The sequence below is a fragment of the Aethalodelphis obliquidens genome, unplaced genomic scaffold (assembly GCF_003676395.1).
Source record: "Aethalodelphis obliquidens isolate GAN/ISIS:26980383/991018 unplaced genomic scaffold, ASM367639v1 scaffold116, whole genome shotgun sequence".
Lineage (NCBI taxonomy): Eukaryota > Metazoa > Chordata > Mammalia > Artiodactyla > Delphinidae > Aethalodelphis > Aethalodelphis obliquidens.
The window spans coordinates 1,678,294-1,697,085 of NW_020838060.1; the positions used below are offsets into that span (position 1 = coordinate 1,678,294).

Genomic DNA, 18,792 nt, shown 5'->3' on the forward strand with positions numbered 1-18,792 from the left:
ATTTGTTTGTTTTCCCTCTTTACTTCTCTCCCAGCTTTTCAGTAACTGATTTAAATTTGACCTGGAGCAGCTGAGTCTTTTGGCGATAAACAACAGAATGTTCAGGTTCTTCAGGACGTTGGTGGCAGTTCTTGTTGAGCATCGCCTCTGTGAATATGATCCTCTCTAAGTGAATCCTTGCTTATACGGCTAGGGCTGGGGAGACACTGGCATAATCTTTCCATTAGGCAGTCCCAGGCAGGATATTAATTAAGAAGGATATTAAATTCCTTCTTAGAGGAATTTAACAGCTAAATGATGCTAATATAAATGATAGTAATAGTAACTATTTATATATATTTATATATACTTTACAAAACTATTAACATCTTTTATCTCATTTTGTTGTCCACCTACAAGATGAATGTTATTCCTGTTTTACAGACTGAGAGGGTTTAAGTGACTTACTCAAGTGCATATTGGTAGGTGACAGCTAGAATTTGAACTAGTCTCTTAACTTCAGTCCTGAATTCATTCTGTTATGCAAATATTTTCCCTTAAAAGACTATGGGGAATGATTTCTGCCTTAAGGAAATCAGCAGTTTTCTGATAAAGATTTAAGTGGGCCCCTGCCTGGTGTCTGTGTAGAGTTGTCCTTTCAGTAACTCACTGAGGTTAGATCCTGAATGCCCTAGACAAATGGTTCTATTTGTTCTTTTTCTTTTTTTTCCTCCCAAAGATCAGTTTTCCCTTCCATTAGATTTTTTACGTTTTTCTTGGAGTGGAGGAGGAGTAGAGTAAGGTTGGAAAGGGGGTGTATGTTTCATATGGCTGAACCAGGAATAGTTTAGAATTAGCATATTAGAATATTATATCTGGGTACCTTCATGCCTGTATCAAGTCCTCTCTGAAAGTTTTTCGGTTCATGGTCTCAGATTTATCACTTCCTCTCTTCCAGTTGTTACCACCCTAGATTAAGGTCTTGTTTCATTTCATGCTTAAAGTACCACAACATCGTTGATCTCCCTTGTTTCATTCTCTCCTTGGCTTAAATCATTTGGGCAGTCATATACAGATCAATCTTTCTTAAAAAACAACAGTAACAACAGTTTTTTTATTATTTATTTTAGCTCTCTACTCTCCTTAAGTCTAAATTCCTGTGCCTGCTCTTTAGGATCCTTCATACCCTATTAACCTACCCATTCAGAATTATTTTTCATTGTCCCCTAACATGTACCCTTTATTCAAATCAGGCAAGTCTGTCTCCTGAATGTATTTAAGGTCAAACCCATTCCTGTTTCCTGACTTTAGCTTGTAGTTTCTTCTATTCAACCTCTCCTTTGAGGTCCAACTGAGACTTCCTTGATAACTATGGTTAGCAATAAGCTCTCCTGTTCTGGCTGCATGTATCACTTACTATTTATGTCACACATTTTTTGCTACTTCACTATTATCTTTAATACAGTATTGTATACTATCTTGCAGTGTTCTGTAATTCTTTCTCATGTATAAATTAACCAGAATTTAAATCTCTTAACAGGAGAAACCAGATCCCTCACGTGCCTAGAACAATCCTTGAGCACATACCAGACACTCATTAAATACTACTTATTCCAGTAAATATACCCATGTGGCAGAGTTTACTGGTGATAACAGATGGATAAGAGTTATTGTGAAAATGAATCTATGTCTCTTTATTTTTATCAAGAATGTACTTGATACTAATTTTTACATTTCTTTCTTCCCTGCCTTGTTTTGGTGACAGGCTGTTGATGATGTGAAAAAAGGTTACATCAAAGCAGAGGAAAAATCCTACCAATTACAGAAGCTGTATGAACAAAGGAAAATGGTCATGGTAGGTTTATGTCCCCATAATCTCTTTATAAAATGCCCCTTTTTATCTCTTTTTTTAATGTAATTTAATTTTATATTGGAGTATAGTTGATTTACAAAGTTGTGTTAGTTTCAGATATACAACAAAGTGACTCAGTTATACATATATCCATTCTTTTTCAGATTCTTTTCCCATATAGGTTATTACAGAATATTGAGTAGAGTTCCCTGTGCTATACAGTACGTCCTTGTTGATTATCTATTTATCCCTATTTTACATATAGTAAAATATAGAGTGTATATGTTAATGTGTATATGTTAATCCCAAACCTCCTACTTTAATACATATAGTGTGTATATGTTAATCCCAACCTCCTAATTTATCCCTCCCCCCCCACCGTTCCCCTTTGGTAACCATGAGTTTGTTTTCGAAGTCTGTGAGTCAGTTTCTGTTTTGTATATACATTCATTTGTATTATTTTTTAGATTTCACATATGAGTGATATCATATGGTATTTGTCTTTCGCCTCCTGACTTCCTTCATTTAGTATGATAATCTCTAGGTCCATCCATGTTGCTGCAAATGGCATTATTTCATTCTTTTTTATGGCTGAGTAATATTCCATTGTATATATGTACCACATCTTCTTTATCCATTCCTCTGTTGATGGACATTTAGTTGTTTCCATGTCTTGGCTATTGTGAATAGTGCTGCAGTAAACATTGGGGTGCATGTATCTTTCCGAATTTTGGGTTTCTCCAGATACATGCCCAGGAGTGGGATTGCTGTATCATATGGTAGTTCTATTTTTAGTTTTCTTTGGTTTTTTGTTTTTTTTACTTTTTTATTGACAGAATTTATAGCAGTTTCATATTACAGAAAAAACTAAGGAGATAGTACAGAGTTCCTATCTTAATATGGTACACTTGTTATATATTAACTAAAGTCCAACAATTATTAATTTCCTTAGGTTTTTTTTTTACATCTTTATTGGAATATAATTGCTTTACAATGTTGTGTTAGTTTCTGCTGTACAACAAAGTGAATCAGCTATGTGTATACATATATACATATATCCCCATATCCCCTCCTTGTTGAGCCTCCCTCCTACCCTCCCTATCCCACCCCTCTAGGTTGTCACAAAGCATTGAGCTGATCTCCTGTGCTCTGCAGCAGCTTCCCACTAGCCATCCTTTTTACATTTAGTAGTGTATATATGTCAGTGCTACTCTCTTACTTCGTCCCAGCTTCCTCTTCCCTCCTCAAGTCCGTTTTTTATGTTTGCGTCTTTATTCCTGCCTTGCCACTAGGTTCATCAGTACCGTTTTTTTAGATTCCATATATGTGCATTAGCATACAGTATTTGTTTTTCTTTTTCTGACTTCACTCTGTATGACAGACTCTAGGTCCATCCACCTCATTACAAATAACTCAATTTTGTTCCTTTTTATGGCTGAGTAATATTCCATTGTATACATGTGCCACATCTTCTTTATCCATTCGTCTGTCGATGGACATTTAGGTTGCTTCCATGTCCTGGCTATTTTAAATAGAGCTGCATGAACATTGTGGTACATGTCTCTTTTTGAATTATGGCTTTCTCAGGGTATATGCCAAGGAGTGGGATTGCTGGGTCATATGGTAGCTCTATTTTTAGTTTTTTAAGGAACCTTCATACTGTTCTCCATAGTGGCTATACTAATTTACATTCCCACCAACAGTGCAGGAGGGTTCCCTTTTCTCCATACCCTCTCCAGTATTTATTGTTTTATAGATTTTATTTTTCAGTATTTTTAATGAAGTTTAGTTGATTTACAATGTTGTGTTAATTCCTGCTGCACAGCAAAGTGATTCAGATATATATATATATATATATATGTGTGTGTATATATATATATATATATACATACACACACACACATATACACATACTTCATTTTAATATTCTTTTTCATTATGGTTTATCATAGGATATTGAATATTGTTCTCTGTGCTGTACAGTAGGACCTTGTTGTTCATCCATTCTGTATATAAAAGCTTACATCTGCTAACACCAACCTTCCACTCCATTTTTCCTTCAACCTCCTCCCCCTTGGCAACCACCAGTCTGGTCTCTGTGTCTGTGTTTCTGTTTCGTAGATAGGTTCATTTGTGTCATAATTTAGATTCCACATATAAGTGATATTATATGGTATTTGTCTTTCTCCTTCTGACTTCATTTAGTATGATAATCTCTAGTTGCATCCATGTTGCTGCAAATGGCATTATTTTGTTCTTTTTTATAGCACTGAGTAGTATTCTATTGTATATATGTAACACATCTTTATCCATTCATCTGTTGGTGGACATTTAGGTTGTTTCTATGTGTTGGCTATTGTGAATAGTGCTGCTATGAACATAGGGGTGCATTTTTAAAAATAAATTTATTTATTTTATTTATTTTCATTTTTGGCTGTGTTGGGTCTCTGTTGCTGTGTGCAACAGGGCTTTCTCTTGTTGTGATGAGTAGGGGCTACTCTTCATTGAGGTGCGCGGGCTTCTCATTGCAGTGGCTTCTCTTGTTGCCGAGCACAGGCTCTAGGGGCACGGGCTTTAGTAGTTGTGGCACTCCAGCTCAGTAGTTGTGGCTCGCGGGCTCTAGAGCACAGGCTCAGAAGCTGTGACGCACGGGCTTAGTTGTTCCGCTGCATGTGGGATCTTCCCAGACCAGGGCTCTAACCCATGTCCCCTGCATTGGCAGGTGGATTCTTAACCACTGCACCACCAGGGAAGCCCGCATATATCTTTTTGAATTACGGTTTTGTATAGATATATGCCCAGGAGTGGGGTTGCTGAGTCATATGGCAGTTCTATTTTTAGTTTTATGAGGAACCGCCATACTGTTTTCCACAGTGGCTGCATCAGCTTACATTTCCACCAACAGTGTAAGCATGTTACATGCACCACAACTACTGAGCTGGTGTGCCACAACTACTGAAGCCTGTGCACCTAGAACCTGTACTCGGCAACAAGAGAAGCCACCACAATGAGAAACCCGTGCACTGCAACGAACACCCAATGCAGCCAAAAATAAATAAATAATTTTATTTATTTATTTTTTAAATTAATTAATTGTATTGGAATAAGAATGGAAACAAGTTAGCCACTGAACTTAAGCCCATAGTCTTATATCTAGGTGGAATAGTTATTTTATCACTCATGTAACAAAAAGGGAACCATCCACCAATGTTCTGCATACCAACAGGCTGAAATAGACAACACAAAAATCTTTTAAATAGAATTAAGTTTTGGGACTTCCCTGGTGGTCCAGTGGTTAAGACTCCACGCTCCCAATGCAGGGGGCCTGGGTTCAATCCCTGGTCAGGGAACTAGATCCCACATGCCACAGCTACGAGCCTCAACTAAAAAGATCCCGCACACGGCAACGAAGATCCCGCATGCTGCGGGGCAGCCAAATAAATAAATAAATATTTGAAAATAAATAAAAATGTTTTTTAAAAAATAGAATAAAGTCTTGGCAGAATTTTGGTAAAGGGAATTTTGCTATGTGGGAGACAGGATTTTAAAACTCAACTTCCACCTCTTCTTTAAGATAATGGTATTGTCTTCTATATATTAATGCATGATTCTGACCAACACATCTGCATCTTCTACGAAAAGGGCTATCCACCTCTGCAATAGTTCTTTGCCTTTGTCAAAGCCAGCAGAATCAAAGTAATTTCATAAGGCCTTCTGAATATGGAATACAGATTGTTTCTTTGCACATATAGCACTCTAAACACACTAGCTTCCATTTATACATTTAACAAAAAATATTTGTTGAGCACCAAGTGTGTGCCAGGCACAGTGCAAAGTGCTAGAGAAATAAATAGGTTTGGGTTGTTCTGTGGCAAAATATAGAAAATCTGAGTTTAACAAGCATAGTAATCTATTATGAAATTATTTTTTAGACTCAAGTTTGTATCTTGTAATCCTCAGTTAAGAACACAAGTGCAGTTAGTACATTGATAGGTTTCCCCGTGGGTCATCTGAACTGAGTATAAAATATGCTTCTCTTGAAAACCTAGTGCCGGTGTACAAGTGTGTACCGGTCCCATAATACTGCAGTCCTATTTTAAAGACCTCCCCCCTGACAAAAGTTTGGGTTTTATTCAGGTATCAGTGTTCAAAGACATTAGCCTAGTCAATGGTCAATACATTGAAACTACCACCTCAGATGGACCCTTCAGAGCCCGTAGGTCTTGATACCATTGTAACAACTTAGCACAGTTGATAGGCCTGAGATTAGGCCGTATCACTACGATTAGTTGCCAGATCACTGTGAGACCTTCAGCAATTCACAAACTTGTCACTTTCAGTTTCTTTTCTGTAAATTGGGGATGTTCAGGTTGTTAGCTCTCAAGTAGAATCTTGACAAAATATTCCAAAGTTAACAGATAAATAAGCTTTGTGTAAGTTCCCTTGCTCTCTGAATACAGAGGACAGCTCATACCTTTGCCATAGTTTGTAATACCCAGTGTGATCAAAATGTTTTTGTTTTTTACCGGTTTGCAAAGTTAGATTGAATCTCAAATTAGGATGGTTGAGAATATAGTGTACATAAGACTTGTTTTTTCTTTTTTCTCTCTCTCTCTTTTTTTTAAGTCTTTAATATTTATTTATCTTATTTTTGGCTGCGTTGGGTCTTCGTTGCTGCACGTGGGCTTTCTCTAGTTGCAGCGAGCGGGGGCTACTCTTCGTTGCGGTGCACGGGCTTCTCATTACAGTGGCTTCTCTTGTTGCGGAGCACGGGCTCTGGGCGCGCAGGCTTCAGTAGTTGTGGCTCGCGGGCTCCGTAGTTGTAGCTTGCAGGCTCTAGAGTGCAGGCTCAGTAGCTGTTGCACACAGGCTTAGTTGCTCTGTGGCATGTGGGATCTTCCCGGACCAGAGCTTGAACCCGTGTCCCCTGCATTGGCAGGCGGATTCATAACAACTGCACCACCAGGGAAGTCCCTCTCTCTTTTTTTTCAACTCTCACACAAGCAGTGAACACGTGTAACTTATATCTTGCCATTGTTGAACTGACAAATAAGAAGTTTCTGGGTTTGGGGTTCCCTGGTGGCGCAGTGGTTAAGAATCCGCCTGCCGATGCAGGGGACGTGGGTTCGAGCCCTGGTCCAGGAAGATCCCACATGCCGCGGAGCAAATAAGCCTGTGCGCCACAACTACTGAAGCTGCACGCCTAGAGCCCGTGCTCCACAACAAGAGAAGCCACTGCAATGAGAAGCCCGCGCACTGCAACGAAGAGTAGCCTCCACTCGCCGCAAATAGAGAAAGCCTGCATGCAGCAACGAAGACCCAACACAGCCATAGATAAATAAATAAAATAAATAAACTTATTAAAAAAGAAAAAAAGTTTCTGGGTTTGTGTTTGTCAACATAATTTTTAATGATTTCACAAAAGGCAGTATTATGTGGAAGTCAGTGTTTCTCAAAGTGTAGTTGCCAGCCCAGTTACATGGGAATCACTTGTCAAGCCTGCTCAAAATGCAGATTTCTGGAGCCCACCTCACATTTACTAAACCAGAACCTCTACGGGTATGACCTAGAAATATTTGTGAAGATTTTTACAGAAGCACCCTAGTGAGTCTGCAACTTTAGGTGCTTGAGAAACACTACCCTTGGAATTTGGGAGAGTTGGCTTCCAAGTTTCCTCTCAGGCCTTTATTTCAATTTTAGATCTGGTTTGACCCTTGGCAGGTTGTTTGGGAGAACAGAGAGTTCTCCAGAATGGACCTCCATCCCTCACCTAAAGTGTTTTGCTCTGTTAAGTACTGTCTCTGCTTTAATAACCGTCCTGTTTCAGTATTTACCTATCTTGCTGAACATTGAACATTTATAAAATGTCCCATGCCATACCTGTCCTCTTCTCTTGCCTGATGTGCACCATCATCTAAGTGGTATACAAGTCAAGGAGGGTAATTTGGGATACATATTTAGCTACTCAGAATTTAATATGAAAGGAGAATAGACAGGATAATTTTTTGTTTGAAGTACATAGCTACACCCTTATGTAAACATGTTTGAAAACAAAAATTAACTTTCCTTTGGAAATTTGGATGTATGTAAAATTTTAAATATTTCTTCTCTATGTTTTCTGCAAATCGAGGAATGTAGAGATTGCCCACTTAAAACTGAGAAATACTACCTGACCTGATAATCTCGGGAAAACCTTAAATTTCCCCAATGACACCTTACCTTAATGGAGCCTTTAAAATTTTTTTTTAAAGCTGTCATGTATTGAATACCTAATTATGTACTAAGTACTATGCTAAATACTTTTCAAGGTCACAAATAACTGTATGGTATAGATGCTATTATTATTTCCCTTTTTTAAAAAAAATTTATTTTATTTATTTATTATTTTTTTTGCGGTACGCGGGCCTCTCACTGTTGTGGCCTCTCCCATTGCGGGGCACGGGCTCTGGACGCGCAGGCTCAGCGGCCATGCCTCACGGGCCCAGCCGCTCCGCAGCACGTGGGATCCTCCCGGACCGGGGCACGAACTCGCGTCCCCTGCATTGGCAGGCGGACTGTCAACCACTGCGCCACCAGGGAAGCCCTATTATTTCCCTTTTTATGGAAGAGGAAACAAAGGCTCCTAGGATTTAATAATTTGCTAGAGTTCAAATAACTTGCCCAAGGTTACAGAGTTAGGAAGTTATGGGTCCAGGATTCAAGCCTGGGGCGTTCTGGGCCCAGGCTCTTGATCACTACTCTGTGCTGTTTGCTGCTTGTTATAACCCCAGAAGAGTTCTCTCCTATCATCGACTGCCTGTCATATTTACCAAAGTATAGATAGTAGCCAGCGATTTATTTTTGTTCATAGTGCCAGTAGAAGGCCTAAGCAGTTTATCACTGGTTCAGGATGCATGATGGTCAAGGGGGATGGATGGGGTAATGGAGGGAGACAGAGAAGAAAAATGATGCAAATGAAGTATTTTGGCACTTCTGTATTGACCCTGTCCCTGTGTTCTTGCTACCCCTTTATAAGTTTTCACCTTTAAAGTTGCTATTATTTTACCCAAGCAGAAGTAAATACAAAGTAGGGAAGGGAGCCTGTGGTGTAATTTTTTTCCCCCTGGGCCCTTAGGTCTTCCCGGAAAGTCCCTGGTGGCAGTAGAGACAGTCTTAGGTGCCATTCCTTGGTACCAGAGCCATAGGTTGCCTAGGGCCCTTTTTGTGCCTGTCTCTTCTTTTCTCTCGGTGAGGCGGAAGGCAGCTCTCCAGTGTATTCTAACCTCCGTACCCATCTAGGTGAAATCAACTAGGGTGCTAGACCTTTGTCTTCTCTCTAACTCTCTGCACACATCACCACTATGCCTTGTTCTTCCTGTGTGACATGCAGATGGGGGTGTCACACAGACTTGAGACTGTTTGCTTGTTTCCCCGGCAATCACTGAGGAAACCAGGTCAGAGTCCCTGCATCTTCTTTTTTCCTTATCATCTTTCCCTATTTCTCTTCTCTCCTTCCCATTCATTATCTTTTACTCTCTCCCCTCTCAACTCAACATAGTGAGTTAAGTAAGAGAGAGGCCAGCCTTAACTGTAGAGGAGAAGGGACAAAGAGTTCAGAGGCCTCTCTGGGTCAGTCTTGGCGCATTGTACCTGTGAGGGTCACGTATGTCACTTGTTCTGGGTCTAGATGCTTTTTAAGGAGACATATATGCGGGAGACCCAGGGGCAGTGGGGCTAAATGGGACTAGTTGGTAATAGAGAAAGGATCAGAGGCCTAGAAATTAAACCTGGCTTCTAATCCTGGTTGTGCCACTTACTATTACCTGTGACATTAAGCAAGTCTCATTATTATTCTGAGTTTCTGTAAAATGACTAACTTTTAAAGTTTCCTTCAGCTTAAACTTTTTATGAATGTGAGATTTGGGATAGCTTAATCCTCATCACTGAGATCATTCTAACTTTTGATTGGAGAAGAGATGAGAAACATTAGCTCTCTTACCTTAATTATAAGGATAGATTTGATTCCATCCCTTAGGTACAGTGAAAATAGAGGGCTGGGCTAAATGGCATTGTGAGTTCCCTCTAGTCCTAGGGCTCTTGGTTGCGGTATCTCTTCTGGCTTCATTTATATATATAAGTAGAGAAAGAGAGCAGGGTTGGAAGTATGGAGTTGGAAGTTAGAAGGATAGTGGATCATCTAGGAGCCCTGTCCCAGCTTGGCAATGGACGTGAGACCAGAGGCAAGGTCTCCAGGTTGCGAGGTTTCTCTCGGTTCTTTTGTGTGCCATCGCAGCAGCTCCTGATGACGGTGTAGTTCCATAGTAACACTGTTTCTCTTTCCTTTTTTCTCTAGTACCTCAACATGCTAAGGACTTGTGAGGGCTACAATGAAATCATCTTCCCCCACTGTGCCTGCGACTCCAGGAGAAAGGGGCATGTTATCACAGCCATCAGCATCACGCACTTTAAACTGCATGCCTGCACTGAAGAAGGACAGCTGGAGGTGAGAGTTCATTTAGCATGTAGCTGGGAAGTCAGGGGGCATGGTCCAGGAACACCGGGAATACTTTGATACTCACTTGCTATGTTTTAATTCCTCCTTGTGGGGGAAATGATATCAAGACTGTTTTGACTGGGGTAAATAGGCTCTGGATCTACACTGCTCCTCACCTTCACTGGCTGCTTACACTGACTTTTATTCTTCTGTCACAGTCTTTTCCCTGAAATGATGTAGACCTCTACTGATTTCTTTTCTGCTGTCTGGTTCAGAACCATCTTACCTAAGCTCCCCAGCATTCTCAAACTTATGCTCTTGTTCTCGGTTGTTTAGAACCAGGTAATAGCATTTGAATGGGATGAGATGCAACGATGGGATACAGATGAAGAAGGAATGGCCTTCTGTTTTGAATATGCTCGAGGAGAGAAGAAGCCTCGATGGGTTAAAATCTTCACACCATATGTGAGTGGTAGTTGGGGAAGCATGCACGGGGAAAGTAGATTGGGCTTAAAGTTCTCCTTAAGCTAAATGCGTAAATGGAGAGAGCTGTAGAGCTGTTGTTTTGAGATCTGAATCTGTTTGAATCCTAGAGCCCCAGGTTCTTCCTGACTTTCCTTTAGGCCTGAGTAGGATTGGCAATTTCATATCCCACTTGACTCACAGTTAACCACTAGAAGGAGCCAGAGAATAGCAGATGAGCCAGGCCTGGGTTTTATGGAGCTTGTTAAGGTTTTTCTCTAGGCTGAGCAAGTTTGGAAGGTGACTCTGGGCAGGAGTTCAAAGGCATGGTCCTTTGGTGCCTGGTCTTGAGAAGCCAGTGAGTGTTGCTCTGTTTTTTTTTTCAGTTCAATTACATGCATGAATGCTTCGAGAGGGTGTTCTGCGAGCTCAAGTGGAGAAAAGAGGTAATTCTAAACAATCTTGAATTGACCTTTTTATCTTTTTTTGTTTGTTTGTTTAAAATGTATAGTCCTGTGGCCAAATACCTGGGGCCCTCATCTCCATCTGTCTAGGAGACTGGTTATCCCATGTGAGCCAGGATATTCTTCCAGAGAGGTTATTAGCCTTGGACGCTAAACGGACTATGCCAAAAAGCCCTTCTTCCATCGTCTAGAGATTGGCCATTGGCTACAGGCTATTCCATCTCTCATGACTTCATGCACCCTCCTCTGCTTGTTTTTTGTCAGTCGCCCTCCGTGTTCTTCCTGACCCAGAAGGGCAGCTGTCCTCAGTTTTAGCCATTCTGACTGGGTGAGACGTGAAAGAGTCTGTCTAGGCTAACCAGGAGTGCGTGTGCATGAGAAGGTTTTTGCTGCTGCTTTCCTGCTGTCTGTATATGCCAGTGCTGGAACAGAATTTAAAACGTTCAGAATAATTAGCTACTTACTCTCAGAGAAGATGTTTCCAAGGTTCAGAGGGTAAAGTCAGGAATAAGAAAATTTATATTCTTGGTATAGTAGAAAGAACATTGGGCTCTGGGAATCAGATCTGGATTCTCTCCCAGCTTTTTTTCTCTCTGTGATCTTGGACAAATCAGCCTCCCTGGATCTCAGTCTTCTCATCTTTCCTCATCTGTGAGACAGGAAGGCTGAACCAGATAGTTAATATCCTAGGTCCCTTCCAACTCTAAAAGGCTATGATTCTTGATGGAAAGTTATATCAAGTGAAGAGGCCAATCAGATCAAGTCATCCATCCAGTCATACGTTTTCTGTGTGAGGGGTTGTCTCTAGATGGGAGGAGATGAGGACACCTAAGGCTTCCCAGTAACTCTTTTCTTTTTTTCCTTTCAGAACATTTTCCAGATGGCGAGGTCACAGCAGAGGGATGTGGCCACCTAGCCTTTCGTTACCCTCTTCCCTTCTCTTCACCCTCATCCTCTTATCCCTTTCGTCTCCCATGTCAGAGTAACCATTAACACGAAAGAAGAGAAAAAGGAAAAAAGTCATTATATTCAAAAGCCCTAAACTAAATATTATTAATAATCCCTCTGAATTTCATATCTCTGGAATTGAGCTGGTAGAGAACAACAGATGGGTCAGCACCAGGAGTCAACTGAGTTAAGACAGGAAAAGAAATAAGCCCAACCGACTCGCCAAAGGTATCTTTGTCTTTTCAACTGGGCCTCATACCAACAGACTCTCCTTGTACTATATTTTTAGAACTGGAACTATGAACTCCATCCATTTGCACTGTTCAGGCATATATATGTATGTATGTAAAAATTATATATACACAAATTAGCTGCACGTATATACATATATATATTTCTTTTTAAATTTCATATTGATGGCAGTACCTTTTTTAGCTTGTGTTTTTACACACCTTTCACTAGAATTCATGACTTCTCTCTTGCTCTCTTTATTTTGAAACAAACTTTAAAAAGGAAAAAAAAAATTTACAGGGAAAAATACCTCTCCTCATGAAGGACTCGAAAAGTTTACAACCTGCTTGGGTTTTTCCCCCCTTTTTTGTATTGAATGAAGATTCTGGATCATGGGTTGCCATAGAGTCTGAGGAGCAAGGAGCATAGTTTCTTTATCTTCCAAGAGGCTGCTGGGGAGGAGAAAGAGGTGTGTTTCTCAAGGGCAGCAAGGCTGCAGATCTGCAGCGAGAGTCTAAAGACTTGGTGTGGTCTCTCTTGATTCCAAGACAACTTTCCTGGTCCATCTCTGTCTCTTCCACTCATGGCTTTTAGCCACATTCCACATCTTCCTGCTTCCCGAGGGCCCCCTGTATGGTTTCCCTCAACAGGCCTAGAATGAAGGGGAGGGCGGGCTCAGGAGGTTGACGCCACAGACACCTGAAACACTTATTGGTCATGATTTCCCATTTCCCCGCTCGTTCTGAAGCAGGGATGGTACTCGGGACCAGAGTTAAAGCTGATACCTTTAGGCACAAAGATTGGACTTAAGTAGGGGGAGGGAAAGAAGAAAGTCCCTATGAATATAAGCTTTTCCCTACTCCATTGCTGACCAATAACCACCCGTAACTATTACATTCTCTGTGACTTCCTTAAACGCCCATGTTGGGGAAGGATCTGACAGCATCCCCAAGGCCTTGGGGAAACTTGGAAGGGTCGGTGGCCCATGCCGGGCAAACCATACCCCGTCCAAGCCAGCTGAGGACCCAGGAAGGAGCAGTAGTAATATGGTTGATTTGGGTTGGATCTCAGCTTTGAATTAAAAGGAACCTGAAGGAAAATCTTTTTGTCCCTCAAAGAGCTCCTCATCTGATCTTGCAGTTAGACCTTTTGAGACCTGAGAGCTACATGCCAGGATCTGGGGCCAGGACTGACTGGGGTAGAGCAACATTCTCAACCCCCAGCCTCCAAAGGTACTGCATTGGGAGCTCTGATGCAGTCAGGCTCCGATGCACCTGAAACATTTTTGAGCCTTCTTTACTTTTTTCCTTCTCTACCTTCTAAACAGAAACCTCCATAGGATGGCATCTTTTGCTTTGTCTAACTGGGAGGCAACCATAGTTGGTTGTAGTCGACTCCACTGAGCAGTGTTGGGGTGGTTTGAAGTTTCTGTTTTTGTAACTTGTTTTTGCAGATTGTTGTGAGGCCACTTTGCTTTCTCTCTCACTCTGTTGTCTTGGCAGGCGCTTGCCCCAGGGGGTGTGGGATCACATAGGACATCCTATCTTTCCTCACCTTCTCCAAACCCAGGTGGAATCACAGAGTGCGAAATGTAAGAAAGCTGAATGTTTAAAATTGCAGGGCGTGATCCCTGATTTGGAGGCTTTTGCACAGAATTAACTTCTTCTGGCTTAAATGAATTTAATAATGAGCCAAGGGACCCTGGAAGGAAGAAGGTATGTTGATTGCCCACTCCAAGATGCTGAAGAGGCTTTTGGCACCAGCTTCGTTCAGACTTTAAAAATAGCAGTTTGCCCCTATTCCTTCAGAGTGGGAGAGGAATGAACAAATCCGGGAGTCCGTGGGAAGCCCAGATGCTGACCTGTGATGTGAGAGTAGCGGGGATGCCTTTAGCGTGCATAGACGCTGCTCCTGTGTCGTTCTGACCTGGCACTCACTTGGTGCTTGGAGACTGGGTGAGGGCCCTGTAGGTAGTTAGCCTGTTTAGCCTCTGCTTGAGACTCTACCACTAACAAAGCCCCAGCTACAGTGAGAAGGGGAAAGCAGGGAAACCCTGGAGCACAGCGCCTTCTTCTCTCCCACCCACAGCAGTGTCCTGCAATGGAGGCAGAGGTCGCTGTGGCTGTACAGCTCCATCCAGTCAAGCTCTTCTTTGCACGAAGCAGTGTTAGTGTGATACCCTTTCCCCCTTGCTCTGCACTTCCTTTCTTGAATCCCTACCACCTTTCTCAGTCCAGGGTTCTGCCCAGGGAGTCTTCTGCTCAGTCTCTTTTTGCAGTTTGTCTCCGGGAAATAGAGAGGCTCCCCTTTCCCCCTGCTTTGCCCCAGCAGAGCCAGCAGGATCTCTCTGATCTCTCGTTGTCCTCCCTTCCCAACGGAGAGTTTCTATCCATAAAAACTCAGAGTTTTTATGGATCAGGAGAAAATGCAGGCCCCGAGACACCCATCCCTGCAGAAAGGGTTCCCTTGGGCCATGCTTTGGGTTTTCTGCTCCTTATATTTTTATTTTACTCTCCATTTTTCTGCCCTCCCCTTGCCCTAGGTCTAAGCTCAGCACAGGCGAGTGCTCGGGGCAGCTCCTAGGCCTGGACAGCTCTCAGGGAGGAATTAGAGAAATGTTCAGCATCCCCGTGCCTGGCCCATCCAGTTTCATCCTTTAGTTACGCAGGCCAGTAGCTTCGGGTTATCCCCTCTTATATCTCCAAACCCAATGCTTGGAGCAGCAGCTCTAACAGGAGGTGATACCTCTCTCTTTCATTTCAGAATTTGCCAGCTTAGGGGCCTGGCTCTTGAAGGCAGTTTTCTTAAAGGGGACTGCATCCTGGGTGACCCGAAGTCTCCAGACCTAGAGGGACAACTGTGCCCTCCCTTCTCTGGTTCATGTTCTCTGGCTGGATTGATTCAGCGGTAGAAACCATTTGGTCTTTTGCACCCCAGCATACCGCTAGGTTCCTTCCAGAGTCACTGTGTCACATTAGCTTCCTTTTGGAGGGAGGGTGACATGGTTAAATACTTAGATAGCAGAGGCAGTGGGTGCGCATCTTTAGTTCCCCATCTTCCGGTTTCACCTCCTGCCCTCCTCTTGCCCTAAACCTGAGCACATCGTGCCAGGCCTCACTCATACAGGATGGTGTCAGCTCACTCCTCAGCAGTAATCTAGGGTGTGTGGGAAGCTTAAGGCTCTGGGGAAGAACAGAATCGAAGAGGGGATGATGTGGGTGGAGGCACTGGCCAACTAACTGCTAAACTTGGACACCAGTTTTATATCACATCCCCCTTTGTAAGCCAGTGAGCAGGGCTTCAGTTTTCCCCAGACCATGCACACTTTTAATTTATTTGAGAGAAACTCTAATTGTATTTTCACTGCAGTATCTTGTATTTTTTATTTGTGATTTAAGAAATGTGAAGAGAAAATACACAGACACATAATGGCTAACAGTGTTTCTTTCATTCCTTGTTCTAGAGCTAACCACTCTAAAATTGTTTGGTAATGTCACTTAGTGTAATTAATTGTAACATATTCTTTTAAATAAATTGATTTATTGATGAAACTATTCTTTGGTTTCCTAGACTTACAAATCCTTCGGGTTGTGTGGGAAGAGGTGAAGAAAGACGTTTGAGATTTGAGTTTGAATGATCAGTCTGAAAATGGGAAGGAACATCTGACTAGTTCTCCTGACCAACTAGCTAGTGAGGCGGTTGTTTGAGAGCAGGAGATGGGGAAGGGTGGGAAATGGAGAAGCTGGGAGGCCCCTGGTCCAAAGTTCTATTTCCAGAAAATTCCTCCTTTGAAAATTCCTTCTTCCCCCTCAACCCTCAGGGTTGGTTGTGCCAGCTTGCACAAACTCCACGTTAAGACTCACAGGACTTCTGTTCCTCAGCCTTATGCAGATAGAGCCTGGCAGAGCCCTTGGGACAGATCTTAGCACTGTCCGCCTGCCCCCAGCCACATGTATATACTTTTTCATTTTTTAAGTTACTTAGGAAACTTCTCTCTGGAATCTGAACTGAATGGTACCTCTTACCCCTAACGAATGCCAGCTCAATACCATGTCCTCTGGGTGATTATATTCTCCCCTCTGCCCACACTCCTGAGAATAAGCGTGGTCTTGCATGTTCTTTGCTTTTGCGGAGGAATCTCAGGTGTTGTAGCCTGAGTACCTACTCTTAAGGATGCCTACCCTACTCTGTCTGTGTGTTAGTTTATGGGCTGAATCTATTCTGAAAAGCTCAGCATTTGTGTTAGGTCGGATATTTAAAATTATTTTTTATAAACCTTCCTGTTTTGTTTTTTTAATCCCTAGCCATGTGCTTTTGCTCCTTGATTGGAGACCATAAGAGCAAGGTGTAGTTTGACATTTGGTTTGGCAGTTCGGGGAGAGACATTGCTGTGGGTCTCTCACTGAGCCGTCAGCATTCAATAATTGAAATCTGGTAAATATTACTGTGCTAATGGGGAAAAAAAATTTTTTTTTCTTTAACAAGGGAAGAATCCACAGAGAAGTAGAAAGTGGAACTCCAGAGTTAGAATTATAGAAGTTAAAGTCAAACTTTTATTGAACATCTACTGTGTGCACGGTATTGTGTTAGATACTGCAATAGAGACAAAAGCGAAGTAAGAGACACTGTGCTAACTTGCAGCCTCTCAGAGGAATGACCATATGACCTAGCTGTGGAAGGGTTAAGTGCCGGAAGGACTAGAAAAGGAGGGGAGAAAGATCTCTGGGTGAAGGCAATGAAGGAAATCTTTTTTTTTTTTTTTTTGCGGTTCGCGGGCCTCTCACTGTTGTGGCCTCTCCCGTTGTGGAGCACAGGCTCTGGATGCGCAGGCTCTGGACGCGCAGGCTCAGCGGCCATGGCTCACGGGCCCAGCCACTCCGCGACATGTGGGATCTTCGCGGACCGGGGCACGAACCCGTGTCCCCTGCATCGGCAGGCGGACTCTCAACCACTGCGCCACCAGGGAAGCCCAATGAAGGAAATCTTGATGAAGAAAGTGAACTGTTTAGAATGAGCAGAATTTCAACAAGAAGGCATTCAGCAAGCTTTACTGAGCCATTATGTGCCAGACACTAGTAATTGGGAATGAAAAGACATGGGTGTGGTGGGGATCAAACTTGGCCAGATGAACAATGAATAGTCCTGTTTGATTAGAACTGAAGGTGTGTGTAGGAATAAAACAGAAGATAAACCTTCGAAGAGCCTTAAATGCCAGGTGAAGTGCTCTACGTTAAAAAAAAGAAAAGGGAGGGGGGATTCCCTGGCGGCCCAGTGGTTAGGACTCTTCGCTGTCACTCCCGATGGCCCAGGTTTAATCCCTGGTTGGGGAACTAAGATCCCACAAGCCACGGCACAGCCAGAAAAAAGAACCAGAGAAGTTTTGTTTTTCATCAGCTCCGCTTTAGAAACACTGATATTTCAGAATACATACAGAGGGATCAATTAGGAGACTGCTGTGATTAGTTAGTAAGTGGAGGCAGTGATAACTTGAAACGAGGGAAATGGGTATGAAAAAACTGTGGAAGTACAATCATTTATGATTTAGCATTAAACACTGAGTTGATGTGAGAGGAGTAAAAGACTCCCAAGGTTTCACGGCTAGGTGAACCTTGGGGAAGAAAATATTTTAGCTTTGGACCGATTATAATTCAGGCATGTGTGAGAAATCTAGATACAGGTGTCCAGCAGTTATTTCTTAATTATTTGCTGAGCACCTTCTAATGTTCTGGGCACTGATGAGGATGGTGAGGATACAGTGGTGATAAGGCAGAGTAAATACCTGTGAATGAATTCGTAGAAGACAGGTGTCTTCTCTGGAGAGCACGTTGTAGGAGAGGAGGAGGGGAAATGCAGAGACAGGTAAGGAGGATACTGCAGGCCTCCAGTGGGCGAGGGTGACCTGGACAGTGTTGATGGCGGTGGAGATGGAGAGACAGACATGAATACATCACCAATGCATTTTAGAGAACCAGTAGGGCTTTGCAGTGGGGTTGGATATGAAATGTGAGAGAAAGGGTGTAATCAGAGTTTTGGCCTGGGTGGATACACACTGGTGATCTTTACAAGCAAGGAGGACTGAGCGAGGAAAGGCACTACCGAAACTGAGTTCAGGAGAAACATTAGGTTAGAAACACATAGCTGGGAGTCGTTTTCACTGAGCAGATGGGAAGATGCAACCCCATTTATGGGGAGCAAGAGGGAGCTGACTACTCAGGGAGATAGACCGAAAGAGGGGCCAGAGAAGGGAGAATCTAAGAGCCGGGAGCTTGAGCCAGGGCTGCTCAAGTTCTCAGATTTGGAGACGAGAATGAGGCTTGGCCATGAGTGGCAATTCCTTCAATCACAAATACAAGCAGCCAAGGCTGTGACAGCCTTTGAAATTT

General features: G+C 42.5%; 1 protein-coding gene across 1 annotated transcript in view; it reads left to right on the forward strand.

The window, feature by feature from the left end:
* SNX27 (sorting nexin 27) overlaps nucleotides 1-15,965 on the forward strand; it is an 84,502-nt gene extending 68,537 nt beyond the window's left edge. The window contains 5 exon segments of the mRNA XM_027097841.1: nucleotides 1,745-1,834; nucleotides 10,164-10,313; nucleotides 10,641-10,769; nucleotides 11,153-11,212; nucleotides 12,099-15,965. Of these exon segments, the coding sequence (XP_026953642.1) occupies nucleotides 1,745-1,834; nucleotides 10,164-10,313; nucleotides 10,641-10,769; nucleotides 11,153-11,212; nucleotides 12,099-12,146 (477 nt within the window). The 3' untranslated portion in view covers nucleotides 12,147-15,965.
* Nucleotides 15,966-18,792: the final 2,827 nt, after the last annotated feature.